Source organism: Idiotropiscis lumnitzeri, chromosome 10 (genome assembly GCF_059441095.1).
Source record: "Idiotropiscis lumnitzeri isolate Australia: NSW breed Sydney's pygmy pipehorse chromosome 10, RoL_Ilum_1.0, whole genome shotgun sequence".
NCBI lineage: Eukaryota > Metazoa > Chordata > Actinopteri > Syngnathiformes > Syngnathidae > Idiotropiscis > Idiotropiscis lumnitzeri.
Genome location: NC_142400.1, coordinates 19,988,071 through 20,011,683, shown reverse-complemented (window position 1 = coordinate 20,011,683; position 23,613 = coordinate 19,988,071). Strand labels below are relative to the sequence as shown.

Below are 23,613 nucleotides of genomic sequence, written 5' to 3'. Positions count from 1 at the left end.
CTTTTCCTGCTCGGTCAGTATAGTACAATATGGTACAAGGAAGACAAGTGACTGTTTATCATAGCTGGGAGAGTCGAACGGATGCTAGACAGATTTATGACGGAGTTACAGCGCCCCCTAGCGGCTGGCAGGTTGGCGACTTCAAAACCGCATGAGTGGGAAAACTACATGTTAATTGCTCATTTACTCATTCTCTGATTATGACGCAATGGAAAGGTTATTCGTGATATTGTCAGAGTATGAAATGGGCATAAGTAGAGATGTCCACATATCACGTGTCGACGGATCGCCGTTTTTGGACTATGTACAATGATTTTGAATGGAGCACTTAAAAATAATAATCCATGCATTTGTTACATTTCGGCTAGATTACTGCAATGCACTTGACTTTGGAGTCAGTCAGTCCTCGCTCAAGCGCCTCCAAATTGTCCAAAATGATGCAGCTCGCCTTTTAGCTGGCGCTCGGAAGAGAGATCACATCACCCCAATCTTAGCATCTCTTCACTGGCTCCCAGTGCACTTTAGAGTTTGCTTCAAGATACTTGTATTTGTCTTCAAAGCTTGAAATAGCCTCGCCCCAGCGTACCTCTCTGAGCTCCTCCACCCCTACGCACCTGCCCGCTGCCTTAGGTCTGTGGACCGAATGCTGCTGGAAGTTCCGAGGACTAAGCGCAGTCTCAGGGGGGATCGTGCCTTTTCAGTTGCCGGTTCTTCTCTATGGGATGAGCTTCCATTAAATGTTAGGCAAGCCCTGTCTCTCTCTCTAAAACCCGTTTGAAGACACATTTTATTCTTTAGCTTTCTACTCAACTGCCACTGTTCTGCTGTTCTTCTGGTATCGATTGTAAATGTGTTTGTTTTAATGTGTTCTTATTACCTGCTAATTTATCTTACACCATATTGTATTATATCATATTGTGGGACGGTGGCCCGACTGGTTAGCACCATGGCCTCACAGTGAGAGACAGCAGCGGTCGTGGATTCGATCCTGGCTCCGGCCTTCCTGTGTGGAGTTTGTATGTTCTCCCCGTGCCTGCGAGTGTTTCCAACACACATTCCAAAAACATGCATGGCAGATTGATTGGACACTGTAAATTGCCCCTAGGTATGAGTGTGAGCGCGGATGGTTGTTCGCCTCTGTGTGCCCTGCGATTGGCTGGCAACCAGTTCAGGGTGTACCCCGCCTACTGCCTGAAGATAGGCTCCAGCACCCCCGCAAACCTTGTGAGGTGAAGCGGTACAGATAATGGCTGGATGGAGTATCGTATTGTGTGTCTAGTTCCTCCGCTGACTCCCACCAAAATATGGGAGGAGGGAGGGGGCGTGGCTATATAGCTGACCAGAAAGTGGTCAGAGTAGTTCGTCATTTACTGTTTTCTCCAAAATAAATTGATAAAATGGGAATTCATATAATTTCCCAGATCAAAAAGTATAGTTTTTGAAGGAAAAAATGTGCTATCCTGGCCGTTAGATCCCTTTAAAGAGCGGAGCCAGATGGATGTGTGTGTGTGTGTGTGTACTATTTTACATTCTTTGGCAAAGACAGAATTCAATTCTGTCCCTGAAAATAGTTAATACGTGATATAATCTGGATTTGGTTGTTTTATTTGGTTCACTTTTTTGTGTTTTCTCAGCAAAAAGGGAAAAAAATCTCATTGTTTTAGAAAGGTGTCATATAGTCTTGTGTACATTCAATTTCTCTCTCTCTAAGCGCTTTGTTACAGCTGCAGGTGTTGTAGAAGAACTAGATAAATATACATGTCTTGTAAATGTTCATTTCGAGCATCACATTGTTAATCTGTTGCCACTTCCAGTTTACCAAACTCAAAATTTGGACAGGAAATGAAGACTGGTGGTCACAAGGTTATTTCACTGTACTTCCATGTTTAGATTTGCATGCGTTTGTCCAGATTTACAGGATATGAAAGGCACTTTTGTTCCTTCTTGGTCTTCCCTTTATTCAACATGTGAAACCAGACAAATGAGGGGGAAAAAAACAAGAAAGACAAACCACCACTTCAAATGATTTTGAAAGACATGCAATTACGGTCTTAAGTGACAACACCTAATCAAAACTTATTTTGCACTTATAAACCATGTTTGATGAAAACATGATCAATAACAATTCAATTAAATCGTATTCAAAACAAAATCAACAGTATAGATAACTGGCACTAGTTTTGTTTGATATTCAAAGCAATAATTTCTAGCTGGCAAAAGCTTTGAGAACTTTACTTCTACAGATGTCTTGTATTTAAGAGAAAGCAAAGCATTAACAGGCTTCATCACAAGGCCGAATTTTTTCATGCACCATTTTGTTCTAGATGTACATGTACAGTATATATTAAGCTTCATTGGATTTATATTGCATTACTTGTAACCGCAAAAACAGCTACAGATCACGGAAGTGTGCGATAAAGGCAACAGTGTGCAAAACAAGACTACATTGGACTTGTAGCAAGTACGTATTGTGTAATCCATTGTGTTTATTGCACATTTAGGTCATATTTACATCCTTAAAACCGCTCTGGGGCCTGACAGCAACAAAATCATGTTCAGGCTGAAACCAATCTGAAACGTAAAAAGCCATTAAAGCAATGCAAATCTATAAGAGGAGAGCACAGCAAATTCAAAATAGCAAAGCTGGAGTAATGCAAAATGCTCACGACATACAGTATAAGAGCGGACATGGAGCTTTTAAACCAGGGGTCTTGAATCTTGTTCCTCGAGGGCCGCTGTCCTGGCCCGTTTCCATCTCTCCCTGCTACAACACATCTGTTTGAAATGATCAGATAATCATCAAGGTCTGCAAAAGCTGGATAACAATTCTGATCATTAGATCAGGTTGGTCGCAGCAGGGAGAGATGGAAACAAGGCAGGACAGTGGCCCTGGAGGAATAGGATTGAAGACACATGCTTTAAACAAACAGACAGGCAATTGAGGAAAACTCTGCCTTGGCTTGTGTATTGCAGGATTTTTTTCCCCCATAAATAGTTGGTGAATGTACATTTGCAGAGTATTGTATTGCTTGGAGGGGTTTTCTTAGTAAGAGCGGATGGCAGGAGGGACATGAGCGCAGTCCTGTTCGTCCAGAGAGTGGTCAATGACGGGACGGTACTCCAAGGTCACCTGTGAATGAACGCAGCATTATGCAAATTAATGTAGTAATAATGCTATTATTACAATAAAATAAAACTTTGATATAGTGAATTTCACAACAAATGTACATTGACGCAAGTATTTTAGTTTTTGTTCCCAAAATTAACACTATTCGGTGCTGATCACAAATGTAGTATTACTGTAACTAAATTAAATATCGTCTCAGTGTAACAACTACAATAACAATATATTGTGCAACGGAGGTTGCATGACTTAAGTTAATGGAGGGCCATGTCTGACGGGCTTGGTGTTTCCTCCCACTACAAGCCTCACCCTACAGTGCTCTAAACTTCATTGACATAATTGGGTGAGTTAAACAATAAAATACATCTCATGCCAACACTGACTGCTCTGCTTTTGTCTGTCTACACAGTAGGCTAGCCCATCGGTGTATCATAATTTATATTCATGTCTAAATCTATTTCCAAGAGGTTTTCTAAAATGAAGTTGTAGTGAAAGTAAAACATTAACACCTCATGAATTAAGTTCATAAATTTGATAAGAGTGGTCACTAACCCTTTGAGAAATGAAGTCAATAAAAAGTTGAAAAGTTAATCAAAATAAATTTGCAGGCAAGTTCATTTGAGTTTGCGCAAGAACTGTTTCATTTCAACCAGGGGTGTTCAATCTTTTAAAGGGACACGTATAAAAAAAATTAAGCAGCAAAGGGCTGATATGACATCTTTCATTTAACATGAAAGCAACTCATAAGTCTTTTCAATTCTATTTTTATCTGTCAATTCTAAGATGCGTGAAGCAATAATATATTCAATTTTATATATACACCACATAGTTGGATTAAAAAAAAAAACGTAACTTAAATAGTCACCAGCCAAAAAGTTCATTTTAGAACACTATTTATAACGTGGAGAAATGCAGCTATTAATATGAAGCGGTCAATGCATGTACAAATGGGTTTTCATGGCTAAATTTAGCTCTTGCGGCTTTTAGTCAGTTGCGTTTTGGAGACCGGAAAGTGTAGCCGCACCAACACACCATGCGCACACACACAAAGACATGCACACAGTACCTTGCCAGATTTTGGGTCGACATAGGACATAGTGTGCTTCCTCCAGTGCTGCTCGAAGGGTTTCTTCTCCTGACCCTGCAAGGGCTTTGAGTAATCGTACTCATCAATTCGATCCTGTGACCCAAAAGAGACTTCATGTCAGAGGAGGAACAAAGAGGGATGCTTTTTTCCCCCCTTCTTTTGGAACACAGACCTTGAAGTCCTCTCTGGCATGAGCGCCTCGACTCTCCTTCCTCTGCTCAGCCGAGTGAATGGTCTGGACGGCGTTCAGCATCAGGTTCTGCAGCTCCAGCGTTTCCACCAGGTCCGTGTTCCACACAATGCCTGACGAGGACAACAGTGGCAGTAGAAATTAGAAACGGGAAACAATGACTTTTCAATCAGGTTCAAACCCCAGAAGCCAGGATCAAGCTCGAGCAGTGACCACGCAACAGAATAGGAATTTTCCAACCTCGGACTAGAAAGAGTTCAGTGCCTGTTTTCAGATTAGAGACTGTGTGAAGAAATATGCATCATAAATTGAGTTTAATTAGAGCAAGAGATGAAGTGCAATAAATACCCCGGGTATGAGTTCATCTGTAAATTTGCCTTGTGTAACAACAAGAGTGTGAGAAAGGTCCCTGTACGCTTTGTAACTATAGCTGCGTTCTGGATTGTTTGGGAGATAAAAAGCATATCCCACTGTTTATAATATAGATAATAGGCCATTTAATAATGTGGAGACCCGCAGCTATTCCTCTGAAGCGGCTAACGTATGTGGAGCCCAGCGGCTTTTAATGAGGTGTGTTTTGTAGTCCGGAAATTACAGCACGTAAGATGCTATCGTGTCATCGTATCCAACGATTAATCTTTAAGACTACAGACATACTGGGTAGTATGACAACCGATACTGGTAACACTTTTAGACATTAGGTTAGCCATATTTTAGCTCAGCTGCCTCACTTTTGTTTATGTTGCCTCCACCGTCCGTCTACGGTGCCTGGCAAAATCGACAACCAGCCACGGAGATCCCGATGGTCGGCGAGCTTGTCCGGGATATTGAAAGTGCGCCGAAAAGTCGCTAGAACTTATCAATTTGTACTGTAATCCAATGTTGATCAAGTGAACATGATTACAGGAACCAGTGACAAAGGAAACTGCATGGTCACCCCTGAGACTTTGCCACGGATGTCAGGCCAGGTGACGCAGAGGGAGCTGCGGCTCACATTCAAGTGAATCGGACCCAGATACACGGTGCGTGCACTCGTGGAAGGTTTTACTTCAACTATATATATTTATAGTAAATTGATTGGTCGTGTACATAGAATATATTTGATATCAGAATTCACCTTTAACTTGTTTCAAATGAAATTTACCTCTGTCAAAAGTCTTGATATCGTCCATGGTCTTGTAAATGTCATCCAATTTGTCACATCCCTCCTTCAGAACAGAACCGGTTCTGAACACGGCAGCATGAGCTTGCATGGCCTGGGGAAACAAAAGGAGTTAATCACACATAGCATCTCTTTGAATTTGTGCGTGCATGCGTGTGTGCATACTTTCTGCATGTTGAGCCTTATTTCAGAGGTTCGCAGGTTTCCATTGGCAAACCTCATCTTATCCAGGTTGGCCACAGACTCTTCTCCTGCACTGGAGTTAAGAGGGGAAAGCGCCTCTCCTGTAGGGCAATACACGTTGTTCAACTCACTGTTATTTGTAAAGCACAACTACTTTGCAAAACAAAGAGCTGTACATCAAGAATTGATTATAACACCACTTAAATAAAACAAACTAAGAAAAGGGATCAAAACTTTTGCTGTGTTGAACGCCAAGGAATAAAAAGTTAGTTTTGATGCACCTTTTTAAAATTGGACAGCAAAGAGCCTTTTCTAACACGCTCCGTGAGGTCATTCAATGGTTTGGCAGGAGTGGTAGAAAAAGCCTCAAACTCACTGATTTTCTGCTTATACTTCCAGATGCAGCTGGTCAGCTGACGTGAGGCGGGAGTGTAGGGATGGAGCAACTCTTAGAGTGGTAAGAAAACAAATCGCCGGGTGGCTACACTGTATTCGGTGGAGAGACAGCCGACGAATGAACAAACTTATTTTTTCACCTTTACGCTCACCTACGTTCATTAGAGACCATAATCTTAACACGATTAGTCTTTGTGAGACCAGGTTAACACAAATCAGTTTTTACCGATAAATGAGGCCTTGCGCTCCTTGTAATAAAGGCGGGGGTGACGCCCTAATTTCTGAATCTGATTTCATTTGACGTTCTCATCAAGTAATCCAGAGTCTTGTTGCCGTTTTATCTTGCAGTTCTTTACCATCCCCATGGCTCTTTGGCATTTTAGATGAATTTTAGGAATTTGTGGCAGACTTGGTGACTCATGCAGATCATATGTTTATCATGGGCAACTCCAACATTCATATGAATTTTCCGTATGACCCACTCACTATGGCGTTTCAGACAATCGATAAGTTTGGTTTCACACATAGAAGCGACACATTAAAATGGTAATATGTGACATTTGATATTAACCCGAGGCTTTGCATCCTCAAATGTAATGGCATTACCATATACTACTCCTATGTCTGACCATTCCTTTATTAAGTTTGAAGTCCTGGCTCATTGCCATTGTCTTGACAACAATCAAAGCTATATATAGCAGCCGCAATATTAGTTCTTCAACCACTACGGCCCTCTTTGAAATACTGCCTCTGGCAACCGCTTCCTTTCTTTATGATATTGGTTCGATTGATAAATCTCACAAATTATTTCAATGCTTCTCTGTTTAATGCACTTGACTCTGTAGCACCATTAAGACCTAAAACCCATCCTAAGAGACTTACTCCGTGGTTTACAGAGGTGCACCTTCTGGTCGTAAAAAAAGACAATCTTGTCACAGTGATCTGCATTTTGACATGATTCCTCCCCCAAGTCCTCACCAGGTTTGTGCTCCTCAGCGATTGTGAGGGCGCAGGCTCTACCAAACACCACTAGGTCCAAAAGAGAGTTGGCGCCCAGTCGGTTGGCACCATGAACACTTGCACAGGCAGCCTCGCCACAGGCATACAGCCCATGAACCACCTTGTCCTCACCATTAGTGTGAGTGATCACCTGATGGCAGGGAAAGATCCACATTGATCAAAATTGCAGAAGAGTGGTGCGTGTGAAAGAGCCGACTTACCTGACCCTTGTAGTTTGTAGGTATGCCTCCCATGTTGTAGTGGACAGTAGGCAGGACGGGGATGGGTTCCTTCGTGACGTCTACTCCAGCAAAGATCATAGCAGTCTCTGAAATGCCGGGCAGCCTTGTGGCGAGCTGCTGAGGAGGAAGGTGGTGCAGCTGCAGATAGACGTGGTCCTTCTCTGGACCCACACCTCTGAAGAACCACACACACAAAAATACTAAACATGTTACAGTATTCCCCTACTATATTATGGTTCATTGTTTACACCCTGGCTAAATTGCGGATTTTCAATACTTTTTACCAACACTTTCAACTTCTGTGATAGTTAAAACCTTTAATACGTCCACAAGCCCAAATTCAGAGTTGCAGGCCGTCAGTGTTGTATTATATCACATTGCAACATGCTCTACTGTCTACTGTCGTGATTCTCAAAGTAGTAGAAGAACTCTGACTCACTTTAGGATCACTTCCCAAGTAAAGTTAGGTTGTATTCAACTTATTCGTACAATTGTCGTATATACGACAGTTTTAATGTTTAAACTGTGCAGAATGTAAAAGTTACTTGTTAAAGTATTATTTTCATGAACACTTGGAACTACTACGCGATTGTATATTAATGTTGGTCATTATGGTGGTACTTGGAACCCTAAGTATTTTTTAGTTTTTGGAGCATTATTTCGGGCAAGAAGTAGCTAATAAGGTCCCCAACTTAGTTCCAGGAATCGTCGTCGTTCCCACAGAAAAGAGAGAAGCTGTATGCGGGGTATTGAAGTATGCTGTTTGTGCGTTGCTCCGTGGGTGTTACAGCAGCAACTGTTTGACAGTTTATAATCACGTAACATCTATGCTAATTTCAGTAAGCCCTTGTATTGCATTTTGCAATATTATTTTGCAATAGGCTATCAGACTTTTATGAGACAAAATTATATTGTTTGGTTGAACGTTTTGATGTTTCGTAATTTTTTTCTATCATGTGTTGGTTTTACAGTCAACTTTAACCGGGAGTGACAACAACTTGACACAAGCACACGTTGCCTTTTATTTGGAGAATTGTGCCAGCAAGAGCGAAAGAACAGGCAATAAGAATACTTTAAAAAGTATGTTTTAATAAGTTTAAGTGGGTTATAATAAAATGAAACATGTTTAAAGAGTGTGGGAGGGGTAAACTATAAAGAATTTTTAAAAAATATCTCAATCTTCCCATCACAGATAAACGGGGTTCATTGTGGTTTCCTTATTACATTAACTCATTCACTACCATTGACGGCTAAAGACGTCAAAGATCTTTTTTTTTTTATTTCTTAATTCAGCTGGTAGCAAATGAGTTAAGCGCCAAAGAGGCAAAGTTGCACCACGCAAAATTTACATGCCATTACCAGTATCTGTTAAGCTATAACCGTTTGAAATAGTGAAATCAAAACTCAATATTTAAATGGAAAAAATATCACCTAAGGGTTAAGAGTGGTATGATTCAAGACTGTCATCAGTTACCTGCCCTCTCTGATCTCCATGGTCATGGAGCGGGACACCACATCTCTGGATGCCAAGTCCTTGGCGTTGGGAGCGTAGCGCTCCATAAATCGCTCGCCCTCACTGTTGATCAGAATACCTCCCTCGCCACGGCATCCCTCAGTGATCAGACAACCAGCTCCGTAGATCCCTGGAAAGATGCCAATGTAGCAATAACATAGTGAAATACTGCAAATGTTATTATTGCAGTATTTTTTATCATTGCAGTATTTTTATTTATTTCCCCTCTGTACCATGGACAGACTTCCCTCTGTACTGGGGACAGACTATAGGAGTGTTTCCTTACACTTATCGTATATGTTGAGGGATGTGTAGAACTTGAGTTTCATGTAAATAAAGTGAAGAAAGTCACAAGAGGAACTATCACTGACACAAAAACAGCAAACTATAATATTATGACGGACAACCATATAGATTGTGATCATTAAAACTAGTAATTACGTAAAAAATTAATTTAAAAAAAAAGGCAAGGGAATTTTATTAAATACGATTAGCTGACAAAATGACAACTCCATTGTTATGCTGGTGTTTACCTCATATCTTTTTTTTCTCTGCCTTTTTTATTCTTTTACCAGACACACACAAAAAAAAATAAACCCCATCTACATGAAAAGCACAGGATGAGTCGCGAAACAGCTAATGCGTTTGTGTTTGAAAATACAACTCTGTGCCACCTTTTGTTTTTAAAATGCGTGTATTGTTTTCTTACCAGTGGGATGGAACTGCACAAACTCCAAATCCTGGCAGGGCAGACCAGCTCTGGTCACCATGGCATTTCCATCCCCGGTACTAGTGTGAGCAGATGTGCAGCTGAAATAGGTTCGACCATAACCCCTGGAAAGAGAAACCGTTTTGGTTACATCATGTTCACAGCTTCATTTAAGTCTCAAGTGCCCAGTTTTACCCTGTAGCAATGACAGTATTCTGAGCTCTGAAGCGATGGATAGATCCATCCTCCATACAGAGTGCAATCACGCCTTTGCACTCGCCATCTTCCATCAGCAGGTCCAGCGCAAAATACTCCACAAAGTAACTAGTGTCATAACGCAGTGACTGAACAAAAAACACAAAACGGAGACAAATGCTCCATGTTCAATGTACTGTATTAGGTTTGTGAAAATGGTGTTTCTCTAGTCCAAAGCGTTATCAGTTAAAAGAGTAGCATACCCGTCCATACAGAGTGTGAAGCAGTGAATGTCCAGTCCTGTCTGCGACACAGCAGCAGCGGTGGGCTTGGCCTCCTTTGCCGTATTTGAGACTCTGACCTCCAAACGCCCTTTGGTAAATCTTACCATCTTCTGTGCGGCTAAATGGCATGCCAAAGTTCTCCAACTAGGGGAGAGTCAAGGGGACTTAACGTGCCGTTTTGGGAAAACCTGATCAAAGGCATAATGCATCTGAAACTACAAATGCGTGGTCTTTTTATGACAATTATTTTAATTGTAATATTTTTGAGAAAAAATAATTCACAATAATTTGGTTAAACAATTGCAACACTCGTATAACTCTTATTAATGTACCATTGATTTAAAAACTAAATAAAAAGGTTTTTTTTGTCTGATAACTAAATATTAAAAGCAATACACAGACGACAAAATTATGACCATTTACACAATATTAACCAATAAAAGTGTGCTAGTGTCAAAATTATAATAATGCTCAATTTTGATTGGACAATGTCAGAGAGATGCTAATTCCACAATAGCTTTGTTGCAGTTGCTGTGTGAATTGAAACGCCTTTACCTCCACTACAGCTGCAGGAGCCTGTTCTGTCATGTAGTGGATAGCATCCTGATCCCCAAGCCAATCAGAACCCTTCACAGTGTCATAGAAATGCCACCTCCAGTCATCATTCTCCATGTTGCCAAGAGCTGCATTGATTCCACCCTGAAAATACAGATTGTTCAATCAATTACTTCACCAATACTCTAAGATTTAGCTAGGTCCTTGAATAACTTAAAGACCTCGTGTGAGGTAAGCTTCACCCACAGTATTTTGAGTGATTAATCTATTTTAAGAATACTACCGTTAGATTTTTTTAACGGAAACGTCCTAGATTAATAGTTAGACTCATAGCTACGCCCAAACAACAAAAATGCTTTTGTACGGCAATCGCCTGTATTTTTCAGGAATTGCAGAACCACATGCTATTGTAATGCAATACTTTTTGTCAGATGAAATATAAATAAAGCTTATGAGTGCCCCCCCCCTCCAAAGAAAAATAAAATAAATAACAGGGCATGTAAATGGACCAATTTCATTCTGGCAAATTTCAAGCCTGTGTTGACGAGTTTTTTTTTTTTGCCACAAGCACTTTGAAAATCTCGGCTTTCTCAACCATTTTGCTTATGATAAAGCAGTTCACAAAAAGGTAGGTGTGATTGCAATCCATTTTGAAAAACGTGTGGTGTTTCGCGTGCATTGTGACAGCTCGAGTGTGACTGACGGCTGTGATGAATGTATGCAAGTGCGCAGTAGAAAAAGCAGGCGGGTGTTCATTAATGTTGAACAGCAAGTGTTTATGTATACCTTAAATACCTTACCAATGACAATCGTAGGAAAACCAACCCACTATGATGTGTGGTCTCAGTACAAGCGGAATAAATTGACCTAATCTCACCGTTCGTCATTTACACAGCAGAGCATCAAATTTAAAACAATAACACAAAGCTAATAACCCGAGCCTATTTATGACAGCACATTTATCTGGTGGCGAGCAAAACACGTCTTACCCCAGCTGTCATTTCAGCCTTCGTCAGCGCTGTCACACTTCAGTGTGACGGGTCTTAAAACAGTTGAACAGGTCGAGGAACCTTCAAATTAAGGCTTTCTGACCCGATCAAAACTGCGCTCTGTTCTGCCACATGGATGTGAAAGGTCTGACGAAGACTGAAGTGACAGCCGAAACGATCAGCAAGGTAAGAATTTTTTGCTCTCCACCAGAAAAAGTTTTTTTGTCTGGAAAAAAAGAAAATGTGAAACCTATTGATGAAGACAAGCTGAATGCCATAATGCTATATATCGTACCATTCTTCCAGTCTCAATCAGTCTAGTCTCCACTCCATGTCCGGTCGTTCTGGCACAATATTTTTCTTCTGAGGATCTGGCTCGTGCGTGTATGGTTTAATGAACATAATATCAACAAGCTCCTCTTCTTTCAACTCTTCCAATACCAGAAAGCTCTGCCATAAATCCATTGGTATGATGTCACACTTCCAGGTTTGTCGCTTTACATGGTAACCGTCTAGTCGAGACAATCTTCTTTCTTGCAAAATCCAAAGTGTTTCCAATGAAACTAACGCATTGCTTCATCTTAAAAACCTTCTCCTTCCTTCAACGCCATGATCGATATTCATCTATTATCTATGTCGCACGCATGTCGTAAATCTGCGGCACGGGTTAACCCCCCCCCGAAAAATAAATAAATAAATACATACAAGTATACTGAAAATAACATTCAGATCTGAATTAAAAAGATAGGGCACAGAGAATTTTGAGTTTATTTTGGTAAATATATATTATTGTTAATTATATTGTTATATTATTAATTAATTATTTATATTAATGATTATATACTTATATGGGGAATTATTTATTATTTAATCAACCAACCAAATCACTATTAAAAATTGCATCGTACCGAAGTGTGTCCAGCATCGATGTGCACTATTCCAGTATGTCATCAGTCGGGAGATGAGGTAATAGTGTGAAGCACTTTGAGCAGCAGAGTAGAAAAGCGTGATATAATTGATAGCCTAGCGCTTATCAATGTAGTTAGATTGTGGGGCAGACATACCAATACATCGATTAAATAGATGTATTATTCCACCCCTATTACTTAATTCATAATATTGGGGAGCCATCTTGGATGAAATATTTTACAAGTACTCTACCTGTGCCGCAACAGTGTGAGACCTGGTGGGGAAAAGCTTGGTGACACAGGCAGTGTTAAAGCCAGCTTCAGAGAGCCCAAAAGCGGCCCGGAGTCCCGCTCCTCCAGCACCAACAACCACGGCATCAAATTCATGATCTACAACTGGGTACTGATTGGAAATCTAAAAAGAACAACCAAAAGCATTTCAATTTTAGAAAAACAAAAACTTATATATATGCACTGCCTTCATTTTGTTTACAGTGAGCCACAAAAGCAACATGATATGAACTAAATCAATATATTCAGGATATTCAATCGTGTTTTTTTGGTGTAGATGATTTCAACTCACATCAGAAACTTTAGCATCTTTCTTGCCATAGATGGAGAAGTGCAAATTCCTTGAACCTTGAACTGCTGTGGCAGGGACCTGGCAGCAAAGAGGAAAATATTCAAAAGACTGAACAATTTCAGAAGATATTTGCAATTGAAAGCCATTTGGTTAACAATGAACAGCATAGGTGTTCTCGGTTTACAGTATCAAGATAAACCCTGCTGTTTTTCCTATGACTGGTCCAAAACGTTTTATTTTGTTCCTCTAGTATGAATAATTTGTTCTACACATTCAAAATATGGTACATATCTGGAATGGAAGAAAAAAACTTTAAAGATTAGGAGGAATATTTTTTTAGCATTGTAAATTTGTATTTTCTAACAACCTGGGTTAAGTTATGTCTTTATTGTTATGTGTTGACATTAAAGAAACGCTTGATTGATGTTAACATTGGCACTTATCTAATTGGTTTGCATGTAAAAATGACATCAATACTAAAATGCCACCCTCCGTAAAAGACACTGAAGTAATTTAATTTTTTTGTGTGATGAGATTTATGACAAAGTGGCACGCCCCCTTTTTGAGCTTGGCTTGTTATCTTTTTCCAGTATCAGCGCCCATGTCACATCAGAAAGGCACGTGAGATAATATTGCTCGCTTTGTCAATTCGGTTGTCTCAAAAATGATGATCGACTGCCACCAAAATGCAAATGCACATTACATCTCTTGTCGACATCAACCTGTCAATGTATCAAAGCGTTCTGCAAAATAGTTTGGATTTATTTACATCAAACGTGAGCTCATGTGATCACTGCCACAAAATCAGAAATACCATGCCCATTGGCTCTCCATTTACACAGGCTGAAGAGGACAAGAGCAAGAATGTGCACACAAACAACCGACTGGTTATATTTCAGACATTTAGCTAAGCTAAACTAAAGTCGTGTCAACTCTCAGGGGGCAGAGACAGCAGGCAGCAGACAGCAGCCAGCAGGTGAGCATGGATCGTGATGCTGATTCGGCATGAGGTTGAGTGGGCATCGATATCAGATAAAGACCTCTTCTTGAACAGCGTACATCGTGGAGCGGCATGTGCTTTTAGTTGGGGCTGCGCGTCAATGTTCAATGAAGCTGTGTGAGCTCCTCCCAGCAATCATCTACGTCTTCTCACTTCCACAGTTCCTCCTCATTCTCATATAAATCAGCCATGTAGAGATTAATCCTTTTGATATGTTAAAGTGGTCATAGTCCATGTGAATTTTGGTACCCATAGGTCACTGTTTTTGGACGTTATAAGCAATGAAAGTAGGGAGGCGGCGTGGCCATATATCTCATTAAAAATAGTTGTTTTTCAAGTTGTCTCTCGTTTCCTTTAAAAAAAAAATTCTAACTCCCTAAAAATTTCTCCAACAATAATGGATAAAAAGGAAAAATTATAACTAATTTCACTTTCCTGATCAAAAATGTGCAAACTGAGCTGGTGAGTGAAAAATGGGCTATACTTTAAATAAAGCAATAACTTAGTATTTTCACATGCATACATACATACAAATAAAACGTGAAACTTCATGAAATGTGACGCTTATTGGTTTCCGTCAATATCGCAATAATTATGGCACTGCACGTCAATACAGGGATATCAAACAGTGGGCTTTCGATTTTCTTATATCCCTATGATAATAATACTATATTTTAAATAGGAAACGCACCCGCGATGAATTTGTTTGGGAAAAAATGGCCGAAAAATGTTGCAGACCCCTGCCGTAATCTACAATACGAAGAACTACGAGAGTCCACAGAATTATGTACATTGCATCTACAAACACTTCTACACTAGTGTGCAGTGACATATAATAATAGGTCTCCATGCGTTTTGGTAAGTAAGTAGGGGTTGCTAAACATAGTAAATAATGCTAAATTAGCCAAGCTAACATAAAAAGCGATACAGTCCTTCCCACAAGGACAACGAAATGGGGTTCTTTTCAGTGGACAGAATAACTACTAGCCAAACATGGTTAAAATACAAACATATGTGAATGGGCTCCAAGAAAGGGCAACTGATATATACGTTGGTGGCCTTTCTTTCACAGCAGAGTTAGTTAGTGTCACATTGAAGTAGCCCTTCGCTACATAACATAACGCAGGTTACGCAAGTCAGACACCGGTTATGAAAGCAAAGCAGCACATTGCTATTCGTCGTGGAAAAAAAGACGACATTCATTTGGCACATAACGTACATATACTTAATACGTATTAATACTCACGGCTTTCCTGGAGGACAGCAGCCTTTTGGAGAAGAGGCGAGAAGCGGCTTGAACACCAGCCATGTTGTCAGTCTGAGGAGAGACGCCGACACTTCAGAACCAAGGTGAGGCTGACTTATTCCGCGGCACTGGAATGAACCACCCTCCGATAAACAGGGGCGATTTATAACAAAATGTGTTATTGCAACCGTCCTTTAGATTTTGGAGCAAATCGTTGTAATACATGAATATTTCATGTCACGAGTTAATTAAAATACTATTTGACATGCGCTCTTTATGTCATGTAATGGAAAATGTTTAATAACACCAATCTAGCACCCCCGTTGACGTAGACTGTCCGTCAACGAGTTAAAGTTCTATAACCAGGGTGTATGGTGCATGAACAAATGTATAAAGTGACCTAGACTTTCCTTGAAGGTGAGACAACACCACAATATCGTACTTTAAAACGGGCAAACGTTGAGTTGTAAGACTCACAAATTCCCGTCGGATGCATTTGTGAAATACACGATTGTGTATGAGCGTGTAAGCTAACATGTTAGCTAGCTTTTTAGCTTTAGCTTTGTTTGTGTTAATCTGAGCTGTCAACCTGGCAAACGTGGATATTTGAGTTGATTAACGTGATACGTTTTTTGTAAGATCACATTTATTGTCTAGCCACTCTTGTATGATGCATCTGTCTCCATTCATCCCTTCGCTTGAGATATCTGAACGTCTTAAATTTGTTTACAAGTGATTTTGATTTATCACCAAAAGTAGTTTTCGAATGTGTAATGACTTTGTGGTTATACAGGCTGGACGATTAGGTTGAAAATAAAAATCTGGTTTCACCGTTATATGATTTCAAAACGTCGTATTTATTTATCAAACTGCTCCAAACTTCATCATAGCCTAATACCCATTCATACCTGCGCATTAAACAGTTTATTATTGACAATTCTTCTTCAAGTACAAAATTAGCTTGTAAATATAATTTGCATTCTTCTACATCTACCCTTGCATCTTATTTATACATCAAAGTCTTGAATAAAAATTACTCTTACCACTTTAGTTTAATTTCCCAATAATTTGGGTTGACCGTGTGTTTTGGCCTGTTAGGGGCAGTGTGGTGCCATGCATCGTGCCTTTGAGAACTGTTATCTGACTTGTTTGTATGTGTTTTCACAGCGTTTCGTAAATAATGAATATTCGTTATTGGAAGGAATGCCACTCCCGATGTCGATGCTTATTGACATTAGCATTTGTATGGGATCCTCCTTTTGCATTAGCATAAACGCCAACGATGTTTTAAAACCATAGCGTGATTTGTATTTAATCAATGCAATGTGTGTAATTATTTTTGTTGTGTGTTTAGTTTTACATTAAACTCCAACTAGAGTATCATTAAACGGCATAAAGCATAGTCAAGGACTGGTGAATACACTACACACGTGCGTAGAAGCGACATGGTGCATACGGGGTACCTTCACAACGTCGGGAATTTGTTTCTTGGCCTGTCATTCGTCAAAATTACGATTTACATTTCAATTCATCGTCCAGCCCTATGTGATCTTAAAATAAAATTTGTTGTTATATTACTATCCAGTCGTGGGATCTAATGAAGTACAAGCACTTAAGTAGATTTTGAGGGTATCTAGCCTCTAAACTGAGTCCAATTTGGGCGTCTAGGCAGCCTAATTTCTCGATGGTGTGCCTAAAATAAATTAAGAGGTTGCACCCGTACGACCAGCCTTTCGAGGGGTGACGGACAAAGGAAGGTTTAAATGACTTTACAAAATCCCCCCCAAAAACAAAAAAATAAAAACCATAAATTTGCATAAGTGCATTTTTTCTGAGTAGAGCCAGACTCTGTTATACTTTTATTGATCTAAGTTATTTTATTGTTCTAAATTTCAAAGCCAATATTCAATATTCTTGAGAATAAAACTTGACACTTGATGTTAGATATGCTATCATAATATCAGTGGTATATAAAAACAACATCAATGACATTATTGTTGATTATGATTATATTATTATTATTATTATATAATTTTGGCAATTATATTCTAAAAAAAATGTTATTGTGACAGGCCTTCTTGAGTGACCAATGCTTATCAAATATAGAGTGAAAATAGCTGCGGATGAAATGATAAGAATGATCAACAAGTTCTTAAATGTTAAGGTAAGGCCTGATATATGTAAAACCCACAATCAACACTAGCACAGAGCACCTATACTTGGAGTAAGTTACCTGTCTTGTGGAATTGTGATTGAAATAAATAACTTTTAGATGACAAGATTATTAGTTAATCATTTAACAGCCAACATGTCTTAGAAAGACAGACAGCAATTTGTTTAATAAAAGGAGTGAACCTCTAAATTGCGGTGTTGAATGCGATAAAAAAGCTCAGTCCCTGGATTTGAAAACACACCTGTACTTTCTACTGCTGACTTCATCAAAATTGGCTCGTTACATTTTTCAACCTCTGTGGATGACTACTCAACATAAAATATGTAAATAGAGCAGGGATGGTCAACTGGCAGCCCTCAAATCTCCCAATGTGGTTATTTTGTCATTTGAAACAAAACCCTTTGTTGTTGAATAGTGGGATTGTTTTTTTACATACATACATTGAGAAATTTATCATGACAAATGAAATATATTCAGAGCACGTGTTTCGCATGTATGCACTTTTGCCCATATTTAAAATGGTCTGGTTAGAAAATTCATGATCCTATCTGGTCCCCCAGTGGCACTGATGAAAAATGTTGGCCCCTCCATCATTTAAGTTGTGCATCCCTGAAATAGACTAAGGTAAAGAGAATTTGAGTCTTTTACAGACTCACTGAGATATTTGGGACCTATAAGGCAGAAAAAACTGGGATTGCAACAGATTTGGAGCATCAAAATAGTTGTTGGGTACAGTCACAATTTTTGGGAAATGTGTTGTGTCCTCTAAAGTAATCTAAGCTCCCATTTGGCATTTGCAAATGTGACCATTTTCAGATTTGTATTTTTATTTTTTTTTTTATAAATCTATCCTCCGCCATTCACCGAAAAACTCAACAATTTGCGGTTTTGGTTCCATCATACCATCATCATATGTTGTTGCTGTTGGGGTTAATTCATTGCATTCGTGGTGCTTTTACATCTGCATCTACATACCAAATTCATCATCTCTCCCACAGCTTTTAATTTATACTTTTGTACTCATCATGCCAGTCTGTACTTTTTTTTAATTTAACTTTTACTTCAATACAGTATTATTTTTTTAGTATGTGTACCTGTGCTTGAAATTTGAAAATAATCCACAGTAAAATGTAAATGCTAACGTTTTGGTTTGTTTGTGTGGTGTGACAGCAGCCTCCATGAACAACCTGAATGACCCCCCAAGATGGAACATTCAACCAGACCCACGAGAAAGGGGGGAGGGAGGCGCAGACGGAAACCAGTGGAACTATGCTCTGCTGGTGCCTATGCTGGGTCTGGCTGCATTTCGTAAGTTACCGTACGTAATAAAGTGTTCAACGTTAGAGTCACAGATAAGACTGGTGGGATTGAAATGTCTGTCAAATTCTTAACGGTGATACAACTGGAAAACGTTAAGGACTGTTTTACAATGTGAATCTTTTCTCAATTGCCCTGAAATGTAAAAATATCATGTGAAACAATAAAACCAAGATTGAAAGAAAAAAATTAACAAAATAAAATACAGTAAAAATTAAAATGCTTTTAAAAACAAAACAACTGAAACTATATATTTATAAGAGGAACTAAAACCAAGCACAATCAAACTAAAATGTCCTTTGTTTTCATCTTTTTTCTTACCTTACATGAGCTTTCATGGTTCATTTTGAATTTATTTATTTTGGCATTGCTGTACATGCATAGCTACAGAAGAAGGAAGGACAAATAGTTGTTTGAGAACTGTAGTGTACTTACGTAATTACACAATCGACAAGATACTTAAACCACAGGTGTCAAACGCTGGTTTTCGATGCCTGCTTTCCTGCATGATGTTTTCCATCTCTGCCTGCTGCAGCACACCTAATTTAAATGATCAGCTCATCAACAAGCTCTGTAGGAGCCTGATAATGATCCTCATCATTTGAATCAGGTGCGTTGAACCAGGGAGAGATGGAAAACAACATGCAGGAAAGCAGGCCTTGAGGATGGGAGTTTGACACGTGTGATAAATAAAAACTAAACTGAAACAAAACATTTTGAGGGTGTCCCGTACATAAAACCAAGAATGTAAAATATGAAAAAATAATAGTAAAACAGTAAAATAAAATGCAAATCAGCAAATACTGAACTGCGAATATGCAGGACTTGATGTAGTTTTAAGTTGTAATGCCACCAATTACCACTTGATAGCAGACAGGTGGGCTTACACTCGGTCTTGTACTGCCCTTAATTACAGCATAATTGGTCCTGAGCAACTGTAATGTCATTTTCAGTCGACAGCAAGTGGCAAAATGGCCGCCCCTTGAGCTGGATAAAAACGTCTGGATTTTGCTGCTCTATTCATTTACAACAATCGCAATATTAATAACATCACTGTGATTTAACTAGTGGGGCTGTACAGAACATATTATTGTAAATGAAAATTTTGGATTTGACTTCCCCTGTATTTATGGAAATTCCTATTTGATTCCACAAAATGCCTTTTCTGCGTTTAAACCAATTAAAACTGCCTTTTTTGTTATTTTTTAGCATAGCATGTAATGTTCTTCAAAAGTTATCTTGTGCTTTTCTATTTCCTATGTGCCTTATTTGGTTTTAATTTTTCAGTTGCTATCCGAGTATTCGCAATCTTTATTTCTGCTGTTATTTTCCTATATTGAAGGTAAATCGAGGAGATCGGGGAAGGCAAAGCCAAGGGCCTTAATATCAGTTTGATCAGAGGGATGCAGCTAGGAATATTGTAACAGTCTCTAAAAAATATTTGCAATTTTTTTTGGTCATATTTAAGTTGATTTGTTTTGCGATCATGTATTTTGCAGATACTGCTTTAGGATCCAATTTGTTTGATTCAGATATCTTGCTTGAGTTTCTATTTTGTATTGAATGAGCTCAGTAATTCCTTTTGTTAATTTCATTCCTCCATGGTTTAATTTTTTAATTTTTTGTCGGGGGGTGAACTTTACTCTTTTCCTTAGGCTTCTGTTTCAAGCATTTCAATCCTGCAGAATGATTCAGAATTAGCAAGAGAAGAATGACCACTGATGGATAAAATTGCCCGCATCTGATTATTGTTTAGTGTTCTCCTTTTTAAGATGTCTAGTGATTGTGATTAATTTTCCTTTTAGAACTGCTTTAAAAGCATACCATATCATAGCTAAGTTTTTAAAGACAATTGTGATTCATGTTCTGATTTGTTTGTAGAAAAACTGCACAAACAATATTTTGGGTCATTTTATTTTTATAATTTTGATTTCTCCATCTTTAGAGATGAGCAATTACGTCACTGCAGCATCTCTGGATCTTAAAATGATAGAAAAGATTGTTTAAGATTTTAAAACACCGACTGTCTTCTCAGGTTGGATCTGGACCTGGGAATCTCAAAGAGAGATCGAGAAGGCCAAATCCAAGTATAACAAGGATGTGTTCATGGTGAAGAGTGAAATGGAGTCGCGGTACGAGGAGACGTTAACAGAGAGGCGTAGAGCCGTGGCTGCCCTGGAACTGGAGCTGGAGAAGGAGAGACAGAGGGTTAAAGGCTACAAGCAGGCCATGATCTCCCAGAGCCATCTTCTTGTCGAAGAACGGAAACGTTTACAGCAGGTAAACTCTAGTTTTACCGGGTTCTTATGCGTCCTGGAAAACCTGAAAATTTATTAATAAATTTTCCAGTTGTGGAAAACATGTAAAATGAGAAAATAACCTGGAAAAGCCTGAATTGTTCTGAAAAATTAATTTTCCTCACAAACGGGATAAGCGGACACGTTTGCCTGCTTTCAACTGCCTCTATCGCTTTTCTGCTTCATTTCTGCTTCGAGCCCATTGAAGAGTTCTGCTGCCCAGTGTTTCAGTATAGCTAGGTTACTAGATTTACAGTCGTTTCAGATTCAAGTAAGGATTTATTTTCTCCAAAGAAGCGCCAAAATGGCCACCAAGTGTAATTTTGTATTTATGTGTAATCTTGTACATGAAAATGCATTTCTTCAAACCCCAAAATGTTCTTTGTACGGAACATAAATGTCAGATTATATGTCAATAAAATCATTGTCCCCTTAAGCAAAGCTAAAATTATGAAAATACAGTGAACCCTTGGTTATCGCGGTATTACTGTAGTAGCTGTCATGGAAAATAATTTCAAGAAGCAACCCTGTTTTACTTGCACAGACTGACTGAAGCTGATCTGTTATCCTAAATCCCAATCTGTCATCTTCTCCACCAGGAACGTGAGTTGTTGGAGGAAGAGAAGCAAAGATACATCCAGTCTGGAGCTGGAGCGGCTGTCCTGCATCAAGCTACGGCGCAACAGAACGAGTGGTTCCAGAGAGCCAATGCCACACTGCGCGAGCTTGAGGCTCAACTTGTGGAGCGCCAGAATGCCTACTGTTCCCTAATCCTGCCTCGAGACAAGCGACTAGAGATGGAGAGAAACATGCTGCTGAAGGCCGTCAAAGAGCCTGTCACGGGTGAACTTAATCTAGAGGCTGATCTTCAAGATATTTTTAAGAGGGATAAGCATTGTGCAAACCTGATGAACATGGACAAGAGAAAGAACGGAAGTCTCATGTGGGTGTATCTCAAGTACTGGCAGCTGCAGGTCACTGTTCAGAAACACAAGAGAACTGAGGCAGCCATCATAGGGGGAAACATTAAGCCGCAAACAAAATGATGAAAGGATGAGGCAGTGGTTTCCGCTTGACTTGTGGATCAGAAATAGAATAACCAAGAAGCTATGACGTTTTGCCACATTTTAAAATTGCTGCAAATGAGTTCTCACATACATACCCCAAATAAGACTCATTGTCCTAAAATCATGATACACAAACGCATTTCGATGATATCCACATTGGATGGATGTAAAAGCTTAGTATATAAGTATATTCTTTTAAACTCTTTTGGTAGAATTTGTGTCATTTAACTTTGTGTTCCAGGGGAAGTAACATTGATTTACTGACCCTTTATTTGTCTCGAGACACGCACTTGATGATCATCATTTTGTTTGAAACTGCCTGATTGAAAGTTATTTTATCTTGAAATTCAGTGGATTGTGTCGATGCTTACTCTTCTCCAACTCAGTCATCATGTTTATACCTGATAAGATGTCATTCATGACAAATCACATAAGGTCATGCGTCAATATGATCAATTTAACCAATTTTGGAAGAGGGCACTGAAAAGTGTTTCATCACATGTTTGCTGATGTAACTCTTGATCCTTCATGCAAAGAAAATGTCAAGTTGGAATTTTCTTATGTCAGTATGACAATTAGTTTTTTAGTTTTTACCAGAGCTGGCCGCTTGACCCTTTTGCCAGTCAGTCCCCCGCCCTGTGGCCGCTATCTCTGTACCCATCCGGCCTTGATTCTCCAGGCTTATTCATAAAAATTGTCAGACTCGACACCGTTAAAAAAAAAAGCGTCCATCAATGACGCCGCCGTGGGAGAGATACTAACGGCTGAGGTTTTTGAAAAGATCATTCATTGTGTAAGAAGAGACGTGAGACATGCGTGCCAGTATTTCCTTATTCTGACATCACTAACCCGCACCTGCCGCCAGCTACTGGGGCATACCATTACAAGAGGGCGGGGGCAATACCACAATCCCTATAACAATCATTCTCTGGCTAATTTAATATTCAAATCCACTTACTTTATTGTGGGCTTATTCTGGTGGTAGGTGTTTTGTCAAACCGAAGTGGATTAACGGTTCCACCTCCCCCTCTTGTAATGGTATCCGTAATAGCGGGCAGAAGGCGCAGGTTACGTGACGTCAGAATAAGAAAATACAGGGACGCTTGAATACAAACTGCTGGGCCAGAGGGTCGGACAGGACGGACTGCCCAGCTCTGGTTTTTATCATATCCTTGTGAATAAGACTCAATTTTATGTTCAGATGCATAGACCGTAAACAATCTGTGATTTGCACTCAATAAATCCTTGGTACATGGTAATTTGGTACACTGTGTTGTTCCTATTAAGGATAAAAACTTGTCACCACTACTTGAACGAGTTCAGTGGCAGCTCCCATGTTACTGGTTCACCTGAGTGTAATACGCGAGGTATGTTAGTATAGTGTACGTCATGAG

General features: G+C 39.4%; 2 protein-coding genes and 1 pseudogene across 9 annotated transcripts; 2 read left to right on the top strand and 1 right to left on the bottom strand.

The window, feature by feature from the left end:
- Positions 1 to 2,963: 2,963 nt before the first annotated feature.
- On the bottom strand, positions 2,964 to 19,356 carry sdha (succinate dehydrogenase complex, subunit A, flavoprotein (Fp)). The gene is made up of 16 exons (XM_088306443.1): positions 19,291 to 19,356; positions 15,366 to 15,437; positions 13,120 to 13,197; positions 12,790 to 12,951; positions 10,640 to 10,783; positions 10,064 to 10,228; positions 9,801 to 9,949; positions 9,606 to 9,730; positions 8,858 to 9,026; positions 7,363 to 7,558; positions 7,121 to 7,292; positions 5,729 to 5,847; positions 5,546 to 5,657; positions 4,384 to 4,514; positions 4,191 to 4,304; positions 2,964 to 3,130 (listed from the first exon to the last, which is right to left on the bottom strand). Exons 2-16 carry the CDS (start codon positions 15,426 to 15,428, stop codon positions 3,044 to 3,046), a joined length of 1,986 nt encoding a protein of 661 aa, XP_088162569.1. The 5' UTR covers positions 15,429 to 15,437; positions 19,291 to 19,356; the 3' UTR covers positions 2,964 to 3,043.
- Positions 6,184 to 7,530, top strand: LOC148329606 (uncharacterized; annotated as a pseudogene).
- On the top strand, positions 15,253 to 23,478 carry ccdc127a (coiled-coil domain containing 127a). 8 transcript variants are annotated; one of them, XM_088306451.1, is made up of 4 exons: positions 15,253 to 15,469; positions 18,712 to 18,856; positions 20,891 to 21,135; positions 21,752 to 23,478. In XM_088306451.1, exons 2-4 carry the CDS (start codon positions 18,730 to 18,732, stop codon positions 22,196 to 22,198), a joined length of 819 nt encoding a protein of 272 aa, XP_088162577.1. In that variant the 5' UTR covers positions 15,253 to 15,469; positions 18,712 to 18,729; the 3' UTR covers positions 22,199 to 23,478. The 8 variants fall into 8 exon arrangements, with proteins under 8 accessions (XP_088162577.1, XP_088162575.1, XP_088162573.1 ...); XM_088306449.1 differs by having other exon boundaries at positions 15,254 to 15,469; positions 18,709 to 18,856; XM_088306447.1 differs by having other exon boundaries at positions 15,259 to 15,469; positions 18,712 to 18,846.
- The last annotated feature ends 135 nt before the right edge of the window (positions 23,479 to 23,613 follow it).

Excerpts from the sequence above, each read along its gene's own strand:
- sdha (XM_088306443.1), bottom strand. The coding sequence starts at position 15,428 with ATGGCTGGTGTTCAAGCCGCTTCTCGCCTCTTCTCCAAAAGGCTGCTG. Across the intron at positions 9,731-9,800 it reads AATACTGTCATTGCTACAGG|GGGTTATGGTCGAACCTATT; the intron begins GTAAAACTGGGC and ends TTCTCTTTCCAG. Across the intron at positions 7,559-8,857 it reads ATGGAGATCAGAGAGGGCAG|AGGTGTGGGTCCAGAGAAGG; the intron begins GTAACTGATGAC and ends GTGGTTCTTCAG.
- ccdc127a (XM_088306447.1), top strand. The coding sequence starts at position 18,717 with ATGAACAACCTGAATGACCCCCCAAGATGGAACATTCAACCAGACCCA. Across the intron at positions 18,847-20,890 it reads GCTGGGTCTGGCTGCATTTC|GTTGGATCTGGACCTGGGAA; the intron begins GTAAGTTACCGT and ends CTGTCTTCTCAG. Across the intron at positions 21,136-21,751 it reads AACGGAAACGTTTACAGCAG|GAACGTGAGTTGTTGGAGGA; the intron begins GTAAACTCTAGT and ends CTTCTCCACCAG.